The 15,782-nt window shown below is 42.2% G+C and overlaps 1 protein-coding gene across 1 annotated transcript in view; it reads left to right on the forward strand.

Annotated features, from left to right (window-relative positions):
- HGD (homogentisate 1,2-dioxygenase) overlaps window positions 1–15,782 on the forward strand; it is a 50,088-nt gene that overhangs the window by 11,011 nt on the left and 23,295 nt on the right. The window contains exon 4 of the mRNA XM_003361881.4: window positions 865–970. Within this exon, the coding sequence (XP_003361929.2) occupies window positions 865–970 (106 nt within the window). The remainder of the gene's footprint in view (window positions 1–864; window positions 971–15,782) is intronic.

The following is a 15,782-nucleotide window of genomic DNA, read 5'->3' on the forward strand; positions in this document are numbered from 1 at the left end:
CAACAGAAAAATGGAAAGAACTCGGGCAAGTAATTCACAGAAAAATTATAAGGATCCAATAAACATACAGATTCTCAAACTTTCTCATAAAAAGGTAATACGAAATAAAACTTAAAAAGTATTTTTTAACTATAAGGGCAAAATGATTAATAATACTCCATATTTGTGGGTGATCAGGCGCTCCCACACATTATTGTTGTGAAAATAAATTGATACAACAATTTGGCAATTTTGCATGTTATGTCTTAGAAACATCTGAAAGAATGCACAAGAAAATTAAGCTGTGATGCCTCTGAGGACTGGCCCTGAAGAAATTAGAGAAAGCCATTTACCTTTTGGGACTTTTTGAAGTTCTTGAGTTATTTTTACCACTGGCATGGATTACTTTTATAATTTTAAAGAAGAGAATCGATTTATATTTCAGAAATGACAAAGAAACCACCCATATTCTCTCGATCTATGTAGGCTTCATTGTCCTCATTTTCCAGAGGCAGAGCAAGGATCAGTATCCAGTGAGGTATATAAACTGGTGCCTTTCTGTGGATTTGCCTGCACAGGTATCCCTCAAGGTACCTCCCCTTCCTTTTCAGTTGTCACTGGGAATGACCATTCTTTTTTTGTTGTTGTTGGTATGGAAATAACCAAGAGCTGGAGCCTCAGTCCGAAGAGTGATGGGGGGAATGGAAAGGCGAGCAGAGGCTGAGGCTATGGGCAGCAGTGGCTATTAAGAAATGATGCTGTGTCATTGCTTCTCACATTAAAGCCCACAGATCGTTGCCGCCTTGAGCGTCTTCCTAATGGTACTTCCTGAGCCAGTCTGTGCATCACTCCTAACATCACCCTGTGTCCTTGTTTCCCCCCCAGCTGGCTTTATAGGATTCTACCTTCAGTTTCTCACAAGCCTTTTGAATCCGTCGACCAAGGCCATGTCACTCACAACTGGGATGAAGTGGGTCCTGATCCTAACCAGGTAACTTGGTCCCGTGAATTGACACATAGCATGTATCCAAAGTCTTAAACATAAACATGTCAGTCTAGCCTGGGTCTTTGAGAAATTAGACAGACTTTTTAAAATAAATGCTAAAGTGTGTCTATCCTTTTGCTCAAACTTGGTTAGGAATTTTGGAATTGATTGATTGTTCTTGCGCGCATGTGTGTTTGTGCATCTCAGCTTTTGTTTTTCTAGCCTAATGGCTCCAGGAGTGCCCAGGTGAGTTGAATGAATGAGAATTATATAGGCTGATGAAAATATATCTACATGTCTGTAGGTTTGTTGGTTGGTTTTAATCGAAACTCATTTAGCGCAGAATATTGAAAACACTCAGCATGTACATATCTGAAAAGAGGCCTCTGATATAGGGAAGAGAGGCCTACTGTCTAAGCTGGACTCTGTAAGTATATTGTCACCTAGGAACTTGCATTCCTTACCTAAGAATTTTCTTCTTTTGATCTAGTGACAAATGGGCTTTCCATCTGCATATCAGTATTATGTACTCTGCTTTCAGTAATGAGACAGACTCAGTGCTATAATGGTCTGAGATCTTTTTTTTTTTTTTTAGCCTCACCACATGAGAAATTGCCCAGGCCAGGGATTAAACCCTTGCCACAGCAGTGACCCAAGCCGCAGCAGTGATACCACCAGATTCTTAACCTCTAGGCTACCAGGGAACTCCAGAACTCTATTTTTTTGCTTCTGAGCACTCCAGTATATTCCTTTTGCCCCTGAGTTTAGGTATATGTCACTGATAACAAGTGCATAATGCAGGAAGGAAAACAGACCTGGATTTGCATGCCTGGTCCTTTACTTGCCCACTGTATCTTTGAGCTACAGTGTTTCACCTGTAAACTGGGATGATCATGACATCTGCCATGCTTTGCTGTTTTGTGAGGATTACTTGACCGGACAGGTGAGAACATGCTTTTCACAGTGCTTGCAACACAGTAGGCAAGAAGCATGGCTCATACAGCCATGTTGATATATCCACTTAAAGGTAGTGGTACTGAATATAAATCTCAGAATTTATATTCAGGTAATTTTTTTTCTTCATTTTACATTTTTTTTTTTTTAATTCCAAGATCTTCATCTGCCGGATTGGAAGGAAACAACTTCATCTCAGTCTTCCCTGGAACCACTGTTCCCTGGGAACAGTGCCAGAGTAGGAGTGGGGGTTGGGCCTTGCTGGTTGGTCCTCTCTCGCTGGGTAGTATTGAGATACCCATTGTTCTGCTACTATGATGCCAGGTCTAGGCACAGAATCATCTGCAAGGCACTCCCAGTCCTGTCATCCTGGATATGGGCAGCCATTTCTTCCTTCTGGGAGTTGCTAGGTCACAGGTTCAAGGGTCCTCTCTGTATTCAAATCTGCACAAATTGATCAGTCTCTCTCTCTCTCTCTCTCTTCTTCCCCTCTCCCTCCTTGATTCTCCCTCCCCCCATTCCCCCCAACAGCCCTGGGAAATTTTCTGTTTTCCTCTGGTTTACTAAGATGTTTAGTCTATACCTGCAAATCTCCTTCTCTTGGATGCTTAGACTTTTTGTAGAACAAAAGGCAGAGTAGGAGTCCCCGGTGTGGCTCAGTAGAAATAAACCCAACTAGTATCATAAGGATGTGGGTTTGATCCCTGGCCTTGTTCAGTGGGTTAGGGATCCGGCACTGCTGTGAGCTGTGATCCAGGTCGAAGATGTGGCTCCAGTGCTCCCTGTTGCTGTGGCTGTGGTGAAGGCCAGCAGCTACAACTCCAATTCAATCCCTAGCCTGGGAACCTGCATAGGCCACATCTTTGGTCCTTGGGAAAAAAAAAAAAAAAGGCAGAATAACTTAAAGTCACTCTTGGTTTCCTGCCCTGCTCCATCTTCTCCCTAATTATGGACATCTCAGAGAACTAACTACCTGCTTGAATGCTACTCATCCCTCTCCAACAGGGCAGGAAAAGAGGCCTTGAGAGTGGAAAAATATGGGGGTGAACAGTTTAAAATATTATCTACCTCATAGACATTTTGAAACTGTGGGAATAACTGACCCTTAAACATGTGTGAAGCATACATCCTCCCCAGTCCATCACGGGCCTGTACATCTTCTTTGAGCCTACAGGGGAAAGGCAGCTCTTGTTCCAACTCCCAGTCTTGCAGGCACAGTCCCCAGGTGAGACACAAGGCCAGGCTCTCGCTCCTGACCTTTCCCCTGCAGCAGTTCAGACACAATTTGCACCGCCAACCTGCGGACCCCATTTCACCTGTCTTTGTGTCAAACCTGGGCTCCTAATCCAATCCCATATAGCCTTCTCGCCCACACTCCAGGGTTAGGAGCCCATCTGGCAGCTACATCCATTTAATCATTTACCTCACTCAATTAACCATTTACCTCCCACTCATCTTGTAAAGGGCCATAAAGCATTCTGTCCAAAGTCACTGTTCATTCTCTGAGAATCTGCTTGATTTCTCAGTGGGTTACAACTTAAATTCTCTAATTTCTCTCTTAGAGTTACAATGGTCATACTCACTCAAATTAGATGAATAAATAAATCTGTTTCATAACAGGACTCCATATTTCATTAGAAAAAAATAAAGAATGGATACCTATACTTCTTTCTCTTTTTAGAGCTGCACCCAGAACATGCAGAAGTTCCCGGGCTAGGAGTTGAATAGGAGCTGCAGCTGCAGGCCTACCCCACAGCCACATCAATGCCAGATCCAAGCCACATCTTCGACTTATACCACAGCTTATGGCAACTCTGAATCCTTAACCCACTGAGCAAGGCCAGGGATTGAACATACATCCTCATGGATATTAGTCAGGTTTGTTATGCTGAGCCACAATGGGAACTCCTGAAGATGGATACCTATACTTCTTTAGGATTTGGGGTCAGGCTAAAAATTATTATACACTAGTTTGGGAAGGTTAAGAGGGTATTTGAACCACAGTAAGATTCCTAATTTTTTTTTCTTTTTTTTTTTTTTTTTTTTTTTTGGTCTTTTTAGGGCCACACTCACAGCGTATGGGGGTTCCCAGGCTAGGGATCAGGTCAGAGCTGTAGCCGCTGGCCTACGCCATAGCCACAGCCACACCAGATCCGAGTCGCATCTGCAAGCTATACCACAGCCCATGGAAATGCCAGATTCTTAACCCACTGAGCGAGGCCAGGGATCGAACCTGCATTCTCATGGATACTAGTCAGATCCATTTCTGCTGAGCCATGGCAGGAACTCCAAGTTTTCTAATGCTTCAGGTGGCAAAGAGAATCCCCAGTTAAGTTTCTGACAATTTTCTCAAGTAGAATCAAATCTCCTATTACACAAAGGAACAGGGTGGCTATAAAATCAGCAAATAAGACAAAAATTAAGCACAAACAAAATTGTCTCTGAAAATTCCCTTAAATCACCCTATAAAGTATAGGATACATGGTTTTGTGTTTGTTACCCCTTATGGTAATTCTTATGTACACTGCATTTGAGAACCTTTGAGCTTGACTAAAAGAAGGATTACAGGAAAAGTCTGTGAGTAGATGTTTGGGAATTCAAATCATGGGGCTCTTAAGATAACTATCAGCTGGTGGTGTATAGGGTGGAGAGGGGACTTCCAGGGCTCCTGCCTGCTCATATATTCCAGTTATCTAAGCCTCTGTAATCTTTTTTTTTTTTTTCTTTTTTGTCTTTTGTCTTTTTGTTGTTGTTGTTGTTGTTGTTGCTATTTCTTGGGCCGCTCCCGCGGCATATGGAGGTTCCCAGGCTAGGGGTTGAATCAGAGCTGTAGCCACCGGCCTACGCCAGAGCCACAGCAACGCGGGATCCGAGCCGCGTCTGCGACCTACACCACAGCTCACGGCAACGCCGGATCGTTAACCCACTGAGCAAGGGCAGGGACCGAACCCGCAACCTCATGGTTCCTAGTCGGATTCGTTAACCACTGCACCATGACGGGAACTCCTAAGCCTCTGTAATCTTAATACATCATTATAGATTTGTTTATGGTTGTGTGGGCCACGGTGGAGCCGCACTTATTTTATATCATTTTTTTCGGGGTGTGGTAGGGGGAGGAGGTTATAAACCTAACCTTTAAAGAAAATGTAAGTATGATGTGTTGTATACTCAGTAATATCCTTTTATTATACAATATTACTATTTCTGTGATTACTATTGATACATTTTATTGAACATGAATACAGCCCTTCATAATGATTATTTTGGGGTGTAAGTGGCTTATCCATGGACGCTAACCTCATTCTGATAGAATTTTTCTTTTTGTCTTATAAAAGTAATATAAAAATAAATAAATAAAAATAAAGGTAACATGTACTTATAGAAACTGAAATGATACAGAAATTAACAAAGCAGAAAATGGAAGTCTCCTACTATAGGTGAGAGTCAAGTACATCTGTTGTGATTGTTAATTTATTAATTCAAAAATTGTTAACATTCATTTTGAGAGAAATATTTGAGGAAACTGCATTTAAAAGCCTGAGTTAATATAGAGGCATCAAAATACCTGCATCAAAATTTCTGCTTGTGGAGTTCCCTGGTGGTTTAGCAGGTTAAGGCTCTGGCAGTTGCAACTGCTAAGGTGCCTGTTCAGTCCCCAGCACAGGAACTTCCACATGCTATGGGCACAGCCAAAAACAAAAAACAAAAAACTGCTTGCTTTCTAATAGATTCTGAATACACATTTGTTTCCTCCTTCTCTTCCCCTGGTTTCTTTGCTTTGCATTTCTCCTGGAACTTGTTACCTTCCTCCTGTTTTGAATTCCTTCAAACACTTTCTACATAGTGACCATCAAATGCATTCCTTTTCCAGTGTTTCCCCTGCTCAGTTTTGACATTGTGCTCACATGTGGTGGAACAGATATGCCCCAGAACTCAAGAGTACCACTTTGGACACTAGCTCCATCAAGGCAGTGGTTTATCCTCCTCCTGCTCTATAATCTACACCTGCTATTCTACTTCCCCCGTCCTGATACACCCACCCCGGCTGTTCTTGCAAAATCTACCTGATTAGTCTTGTCATTTATACCTGCATGACAAGTTAACATCTCTTTCCAACTATAAGCTTCATTAATTAACCACAGTGATCTGCATTCATCACTTCTCCCACCTCGTAACCTCTTCCAAATATGTGCTCCAGACTCTTACAAGAAAGCCAGAGAACATTATATTTAGGTACCTACCCAACAGTCCTTCTCCCCTGAAATCTGTATTGTAGGTATGTCTTCACCTGTCACATACTAAATCCAAGGCTTCATCAGCCTCAGCAACTCTCCACATTAGTCATCTCTGGGAGTTTGAAGACCTGAAAATTACTTAATATTTCCTCCAAGACAGCATTATGGGATATGCTTATGCAATCACCATCATCTTTGATACCTTCCAAAAAGATTAGAAACCATGCCCCCAAAACCTTCACCTTCTTTTAGCATATTTTTAATTAATCATCTAAGAATTAAGGCAAACTCTTTCTGAGTGCTTTTTTTGTTTTTTTGGTTTTTTATGTTTTTTTTTTTTGTTTTTTTTTGTCTTTTTGCTATTTCTTGGGCCACTCCCGAGGCATATGGAGGTTCCCAGGCTGGGGTCTAATCGGAGCCGTAGCCACCAGCCTACACCAGAGCCACAGCAACGTGTGATCCGAGCCGCGTCTGCAACCTGCACCACAGCTCACATCAACGCTGGATTGTTAACCCACTGAGCAAGGGAAGGGACCGAACCCGCAACCTCATGGTTCCTAGTCGGATTCGTTAACCACTGCACCACGATGGGAACTCCCTGAGTGCATTTAGATTCAGCCGTGAACATAACAAACTCAAACCATTAATATCTCATGTAATCAATATACCTATTTCATTCATCATGCACCTTCCTCTAACTTCTGGAACCCCAGAATTTAACAAACTTGCATCCAAGTTAACTGTGATTTTATAGATTTCATTTAGAATTCCTAAATCAGTATTCCTCTTTACAGGTCAGAGTCCTTTCAAGTTTACCTTCTCAATTACTACAACCCTAATCTCTTGATTGTTGGAAAGTCAGACTCTTGACTTTCCAACAATCAGCTGAGGAAATCACCTTTTAGTTCTCAACCAGTATATTATTTGGACCCAATGAGGAAACCCTCAAAGCTAAAATTCACTCTGCCCCTGGGACATACAAATTATCAAAAATGTTTCAAAACAATACATCCCAACAAGGTGTTTGATGTATAACTCGTCAAACTCTAGGTCTCACTATTCTAAAATCATCCCTCTCCAAAAATGTCGTGGATTTCCCACCTCTAAGCTTTTTCCCAAGCCTCTCCTATTCATAGTGACTCCTTGAGAAAATAATTTAAACCCACTTTATCACCCCATTCATTCCATAACCTTTTGCAATTCAACCTGACCAGATCACTCTATTGAAAGTAAATCAACTATATTTTAATCTAAAAAAAATGAAAGAAAAAAAAGTATGTGCACCTTCTTTAAACAACAATAATGTACCTGCTACCATTAATATATGTTTTTATGCAAAACTTACAGAAAAGTGTAAATGCCTAATAATCCCTCCAATGCAGAGTTAACCACTTCTAATGTTTTGGTTTCTTTCTTTCTAGTCTTTTTTCCTTGCACATATTTGTAAATGAATAAAGTCTGGGTTCCCATGCAGCCAGACTAAAAGTAATTCAAAATAATCCCAATCCTCATTTTCTTCTCCTGAAAACATTAAAGACTATCCAATATGTGACCCACAGTGACACTTTTAAAAATCCCCTTACCTCAATTTTTCCTGGACTCCAACCTTCTCACACTCTTTTCCAAGCTCTTGTCTTCCCCCTGAGCTCCTCAGGCCTGGACCACTGTTCATGGTCTGCCTCTGCCTTCTCCTACCTTCTGCCTCTAGGAAATAACACTTAAAGTGGAGGTCCCCATTCTCTTTTCCCAGGAGACCACACCCACCCACACACACACACATACACACCATTTATCTACATGGTGAGACTGGAGTTCAAAGGAATGAGGGTGTAGGAATGAGCAAAGCAGAATTTTTGGTAGGGAGCAGGGAAGAGAAGGGATAGAGGCTATGAATACTCATATTAATGTGTTATTTTTTATTTAAAAGCAGTTATGTATATATTTACTGTAAATAAATTCATGCTCTAATACAGTTTTTTACTCTTTTTTATTATTTATTTATTTTTGTCTTTTTAGGGCTGCACCTGCGGCGTATGGAGGTTCCGAGGCTAGGGGTCAAATAGGAGCTGTAGTTGCTGCCCTACACCACAGCCACACCAAATTCGAGCTGTGTCTGCAACCTACACCACAGCTCACGGCAGCGCTAGATCCTTAACCCACCGAGCGAGGCCAGGGATCAAACCTGCGTCCTCACGAATACTAGTCAGATTTGTTTCTGCTGAGCCACAACAGGAACTCCTGGGGGTTTTTTTAACTTAAATATCATATTTTGTGCTTTTTTCCATGTCTTTTTAAACTCCTGGAGTATAAAAAATTTTTCACGTGGCATTATAATCCAATACATGTTGATAAGACCACTTCTCTATTGTCAGATATTTAGAATTTTTTTCCATTTTTACTATTATAAATCATCCAAGGCGAAATACAATGCTTTTCTCCTCAATGTCCCAAATCTTGGAACAGTTGACGTCCCTCTTTTCTTCCTGGATCTCTATCCTTTCCTGTGTTCTATGACATTATAAAAACCTGCAAAAATAGACCATCTTCCAGGTCCTGAAGTAGACTCTCTTTCCCCTACTTTGTCTCCATCACCCTCCCGGGAGAGAGAGAAGCACTTACTCTCTCCTGTTTCTCACTGCCTCCTCCTTATTGTCTTTCTTACCTTCTTTTTTTACTTCTTACCACTCCCATCTGTGTTAGTTTGCCAGTGCTGCCTTTACAAAGTACGCACCCCGGTAGCTTAAACAAAACTTTAGTTTCTCAAAGTCGTGGAGGAAAGATAGATGTCTAAGATCAAGGTGCGGGAAGCGTCGGGGTCTTCTGAGGCCTCTCCACTGGCTTATAGATGGCCATCTTCTCCCTGTGTCTTCACATCAGCTTCTTTCTGTACATGTCTGTGTTCAAATTTCCCCTTTTTATAAGGATACGGCATATTGGCTCAGGGCCCACTCAGAGTACTTCTTTTGACTTAATCATTTCTGTAAACACCCTATCGCCAGATACAGTTATATTCTGAGGTACTAGGGTTTGGGACTCCAACATATGAATTTTGGGGAGAAGACAATTCGGCCCATGATATTCTCCCTCTGCTTCCTCCCCTTTCCTTCCAATTAGCAGTCAGTGATTCCCATTTTTGTTGGACTCTTTGTCTTAGAGGCAAATGGTTAATTACTATGGATAAGAAATACCAAGCTCTGGTGAACTAAGAAGGAATTCTTTGAGCAGCAGGGGATTTTTCTAGCCTATTTCACTTCCCATCCAGCCCTGAACCCCCCATTTATACACCTTTCTGGAGGCAGAATAGTAGAAATCTAACTTCACCCAACATAATATCAGCCCAAAGCTTGGTATAACCTGTTGGGCCTCGTTGCAGGAAATCAGTCCCACCACTTGGGTTTGGAAGCCATTCTGGGGCTGCCTTCATTGTGGAACCTCATTTACACACTTATCCTGTATTTCACTTCTTAAAATCTAACAAATATCAGGAGTTCCCATTGTGGCTCAGCAGTAACAAACCCAACTAGTATCCTTGAGGATGCGGGCTTGATCCCTGGCCTCACTCAACGGGTTAAGGACCTGACTTTGCCATGAGCTGTGGCGTGGCAGACATGGCTCAAATCCCACAGGGCTGTGGCTGTGGTATAGACTGGTAACCACAGCTCCAAATTCTACCCCTAGCCTGGAAACCTCCATGTGCCACAGGTGTGGCCCTAAAAAAGAAAAAAAAAAAATCTAACAAACATCATTCATTCCCATAACATTAACTACCACCTCTTTGCAATATGTTTTACAAATCTCTCCCCCAGCTTCAAACCCCATGTGGGACATTGCCATGTATATGTCCCAACTTAACAGGATCCATGTTGAAGACATCATAGTCCCATCCAAACTTGCCCCTCTCTCTGGCTTTTCTAGGCCTGTTAATGACACAACACAATTGTGTTTCACACACAATCTGCTATTACCTCTCCCCACCACGGCCCAGCCAGTCTTTCAATTCTTCTTTCTTTTACGTTGAATTAGGTGCCATGTCAGTAGAATGGTGAGTCCCATCTACATAAAAGTCACCAGGTGACTTGTTGAAAATGTAGATGTCCCAGACTCCCCACCCAGAGATTCTAATTCACTAGGTCTGGGGTGGTAACCAGGAGTCTCTCCAGAAGATTTCCATGCAGGATGGCTCTGGAACCAATCCTTTAAAGAAATACTGCTGTAGAATTTGCTTCCAAGATGTCTCTGATACTGTATTCTCCTCCCTTTCTTTCTTCTTCTTCTTCTTCTTTTTTTTTTTTTTTTTTTTTTTTTGCCACCCTGCAGCATGTAGAGTTCCCAGGCCAGGGATCAGATCTGAGCTGCTGCCATCGTGAAAAACGAACTACACCATGGCAATGCCAGATCCTCAACCCCCTGTGCCAGGCTTCAGAGACACAGCTGATTCCGTTGCATCCCAGCTAAAACTGCATCTCCTTCCTTTTTCTTTTTTTTTTTTTTTTTGTCTTTTTGCCTTTTCTAGGGTCACTCCCACGGCATATGGAGGTTCCCAGGCTAGGGGTCCAATCGGAGCTGTAGCTGCCGGCCTACGCCACAGCCACAGTGATGTGGGATCCAAGCCACATCTGTGACCTACACCACAGCTCACAGCAATGCCGGATCCTTAACCCACTGAGCAAGGCCAGGGATTGAACCCACAACTTCATGGTTCCTAGTCGGATTCGTTAAACCACTGTGCCACAATGGGAACTCCTTCTTCCTTTTCTTAATGCCACCTGATTTGGACCTCATTTCCTCTTACCTGGATGGTTAAAATGGCTTCCTAACCAATCCATGCCTCTTCCCGTCCAGTCCCCACCTTGCTGCCAGACTCAACTTACCAAATTATCATTCAAAAATCTTTAAGCTCTGCCATTACCTCTCCCTCCCACTGCCCAGCCAGTCAAGTGCAGTCTTCCAAGAGGTGATCAAGAGCCCTGATTCACTATCATATCTTTCAAACTCCATTCTTTTCATCTACCCACCAGCCACACTGGAATCTTCACCATTCCAAGACAATATTCTCAATTTTCCGGTCTTGGTGCTTTATGCTTTTTCGTCTATCTAGAATTTTCTCTTATTCCCTCACAAGTGTCCACCCATCCAAATCCCATTTGTAATTTAAGACTCACCTTAAATACCACTTTCTTCACTGAACTCTTTCAGTATTTCTCAGAGTATTTGAGACTTACATCTTTGTTTCCATCATCTTCACATGACCTGCAATGTTCAGCACATATTTTCTTCCAAATAGTAGAATCACAGGTATTTGTTGAAATAACTCCCTGGTAGCTCAGATACCATCACCCTATAAATAGACTAGATTGCATTTATCTAAATGCATTCATTGGCATTTGCTAACACTGCAGTGTGCATTGCCCTATTCAACCCTTTTGGGCAGCTTTGTTGGCTCTTTTTTACAGTGCATCTACAGTAATTTGCATTTTACTTCTTGGAAAGTTGTTGGAATTGCCTGCAAACCAGATTACTTTATTATGTGTGTCTCTTATTTCCTGTGTATGAGAGTGTTAAATACGGAGTTCTCATTGTGGCTCAGAGGTAATGAACCAGACTAGTATCCATGAGGATGCAGGTTTGATCCCTGGCCTTGTTCAGTGGGTTAAGGATCTGGCATTGTCGTGAGCTGTGGTACAGGTCACAGACATGGCTCAGATCCCACGTGGCTGTGGCTGTGGCTGTGGCTGGCAGCTGTAGCTCCAATTCAACCCATAGCCTGGGAACTTCCATACGCCATATGTGCAGCCCTAAAAAGAAAAAAAGAAAAAAGAAAAAGAAAAGAATGCTAAATATGCCCTGCACCAGGAATTATTCCTAGGGAACATTCCTGTTTATACTTCTCTTCCAAATCACTTCCAGTTATTCATTTCCTTGTTCTCCTATTAGAAAGTACCCATGCTTTCAGGGTCTTCTGTAATAGGTTCCCTGAAGGCAGAGACTGTCGTATTCACCTCCATCCTAACAGAAATCCTAGCACACAGAGAAGTACAATAAATCACTTAAATGAGTTAATAGAGTTCCTGTTGTGTCTCAAAGGAAACAATTCTGACTAGCATCCATGAGGATGCAGGTTTGATCCCTGACCTTGCTCAGTGAGTTAAGGATCCAGCATTGCCATGAGCTATGGTGTAGGTCGAAGATGTGGCTTGGATCTGATGTGGCTGTGGTTGTGGTATCAGCCAGCAGCTGTAGCTTTGATTCAACCCCTAGCCTGGGAACTCTATATGCTGCTGGTGCAGCCCCAAAAGCCAAAAAAAAAAAAAAAAAAAAAAAAGAGTTGATATAAAGGTATTGGAGAAAAATGCTGACTTTGAAGGACTTTTGCATGTTTGTGTCCCAGGAGTTAGGCTAGGCCAAGGCAACTCAGCACTGGAGGAGCAATAAATAAAGAGCCATATTAGAAGACCAAATGCAAGGCCATTAAAAGGAGACCAAGCCTGGGTCCATGACAGTTTGGGAAGCAGATCAAGATAAGCCGATATTAAAGGACTCAGGGTAGAAGTTTCTAAAGGAGGCTGAGAAGGTGTTGGCATCAGTCCTTAGTAGAGAAAACTCCTCTAAACCAGTTGTGTCACTTCTAAAATAGATCATAATGGGACCCTTCTAGGATTGTTGTAAGAATTAAATGTCATCCAGTGAATGTTTATTGAGTGACTACTAAGTTTCCTGCTCTATGCTGGGTGCTGAGTAATGCATGTAAACTTTAGCTTTACAGTCAAGGTCAAATGGGAGTGCAGGTTTCTATCCATGAAAAAATGTCATCCAAATCCCATGGTGGCCCATCTCTCTCTCTCTCTCTCTCTCCTTTTTTTTTTTTTTTTTTTTTTTTTTTCCGGTAGTCTTGAAAGACTTTTGAAAGTCTAAATAAAGTACAGTGACCTGACTTTAATGAGCCACTGTTTTATTTTTTCTGTTCCCCCTGCCCCTATCTTCCCTAGTCTGAACTGAAACCAATGTAACTCTCCTAGGCATAGCTACTGCTAGCAATTGCTTGCACATTGTAATCACAACTGCATCTACAAGTTACTTCCAGATTCTTGGCTAGATGGTACTGACCTCTAATGATATGTCTGCCTCTAGCTAGCCAGTGTTGCTGAGAGTATCTAATGCATCCCATCTAGTTGAAAGCAATTTTGGAAGAAATCTCAGTGAATCAAAGAAACTCAGTGTTGAAGGGGATACTCAGATCACCCATCCTCCTGATCTTCTGATTCTGGAAATACTGAGTCCAAGTCTAAGGGTTCCTTTTCTTCCCTGAACATGAACTTCAAATCTAGATCATTAAATCTTGCCACGAATTCTCTTCCTTTCTCCTTTGGTAACCTTCAAGGTTTTTGTTTGTTTGTTTGTTTTTTGGGGTTTTTTTGTTTGTTTGTCTGTCTTTTTAGGGTCACACCTAAGGTATGTGAAAGTTCCCAGGCTAGGGGTCGAATCAGAGCTGCAGCTGCTGCTTACACCACAGCCATAGCAATGTTGGATTGGAACCGCATCTGTGACCTACACTACAGCTCACAGCAATGCTATATCCTTAACCCACTGAGCGAGGCCAGGAATCAAACCTGCGTCCTTTGTTACCACTGAGCCACAACACAAACTCCACCTTAAAGGATTTTTTAATCCTAACTTTAAACTCTCTTAGAGATGGTTTTTGAATGATTTTTGACCACCTCATTCCTAGTAAGTAAAAGTTTATTTTCCAATAGAATTTGCAGAATACAGCTGCAAAATATGTGAAGTAATAATACAACTGAAAGGAGATATAGATAAAATCCACAATTACAACTGGAAATTTCCACATCTCTCTCTCAGCAGTTGATAGAACTGTACAGAAAATCAGAAAGAATATGGAAGAACTTAGGGTTTTTTCACATGCATAAAGAACTGACATATTTTAGAAATAACCTTAGGACTATCAGGAACATTTTTCAATTTACCGGTCATTGCCTGAATGTCACTTTGACTCCCCAAAGTCTCACAAATTTGCTTTAGTCTTCTTCTTTGAGATATTAGCAATGTTTTCAGTGTCTTATATTTATTCATTCAATCATGTGATACAAGTGTGTCAATATCCACTATAGTCAAATTGGGTACTACAATTGACTTCACTGTTTCTAAAATATTTAATAACTGAATTCTGTGGGAGGAGCCTTTTTTTTTTCTTTGTCTTTTTAGGGCCACACCCACGGCATATGGAGGTTCCCAGGCAGGGGCTCAAATCAGAGCTGTAGCCACCAGCCACAGCCACAGCCACAGCCACAGAAATGCCAGATCCAAGCCACGTCTGCAATCTACACCACAGCTCGAGGCAAGATCCTTAACCCACTGAGTGAGGCCGATATCAAACCTTCGGTCTCATGGATGCTAGTCAGATTCGTTTCCACTGAGCCACGGTGGGAACTCCCGGGGGAGCTATTTAGCAATAATATATAGTATGAATAAAATACTGTTAAAAAGTAATGGGATTAAATCAATTAATAAGCATCCAATGTCACCTGAAGTCACAGAGCAAATGGGAACAGAGACAGCAGCAGAACCCAGGTCTCTTGGTTCAGCCCAATGCACAGCCCCCTGGAGCTGGCCTTGGATCAGAAGATTATTGCTCCATGACATGCAATTAAGCTAAACATCTGGCTTTAGCAGGAGATGTTTCTACCCTCCATTCCATGGCCTCTTCATGTTTATCCTCTCCCCACATTTCCCTCCTCACAGTCAACAAGTTATCACACTAAAACCCTTTTTTTTTTTTTGTCTTTTTGCCATTTCTTGGGCTGCTCCCAAGGCATCTGGAGGTTCACAGGCAAGGGGTCCAATCGGAGCTGTAGTCGCCGGCCTCCGCCAGAGCCACAGCAACGCGGGATCCGAGCCATGTCTGCAACCCACACCAAGCTCCCAGCAACGCCAGATCCTTAACCCACTGAGTGAGGCCAGGGATTGAACCTGCAACCTCATGGTTCCTAGTCAGGTTCATTAACCACTGAGCCACAACGGGAACTCCCCACACTAAAACTCTTGACTCAAATCTCTGGCCTGATGACCCAAAGCCGGCTTCTCCTTGTGAATACTGGGTTAATCAGAACCACCTTGGAGTCTATATATTATTCTCCATGAAATGGTGAATATAGGCGCTGGACAGTCCTCTGCCATCAGATGCAGCAGATAAATTACTACTTTCCCTACACCATCTCAATCATTGGAGGGGCATCACTTTTTGCATTAGAGGAAATTCTTCAAGGCCACTGCCTCATCCAGGATGTGAGACCTCTTGAAGCATGTTTCCTACATGCTCACGTGAATGTCCTTCCATCTTCCACCCCAGGCTCTCTCTCCTCATGACTTGAGGGCTGATGTGCAACAGAAGGCTTTGAAAAAATGACCAGCCAAATCCTAACCAAACCATCAGCCTCTCTGATTCAGTTTTTCCCACTCACAGAACACCCACATGACTTTATTTATACCTACAATAGGTATTTTTAACTTCAGGAAGATCTACCAGATAGTGCTTCTCTATTACTGGGATTCTCTCTTGCTCCTTTTTCTTTTTTTCTCTTTTCTTTCTTCTTTCTCTCTCTTTTTTTGCTCTC

This window comes from Sus scrofa, chromosome 13 (assembly GCF_000003025.6).
Source record: "Sus scrofa isolate TJ Tabasco breed Duroc chromosome 13, Sscrofa11.1, whole genome shotgun sequence".
In the NCBI taxonomy this organism is placed as follows: domain Eukaryota; kingdom Metazoa; phylum Chordata; class Mammalia; order Artiodactyla; family Suidae; genus Sus; species Sus scrofa.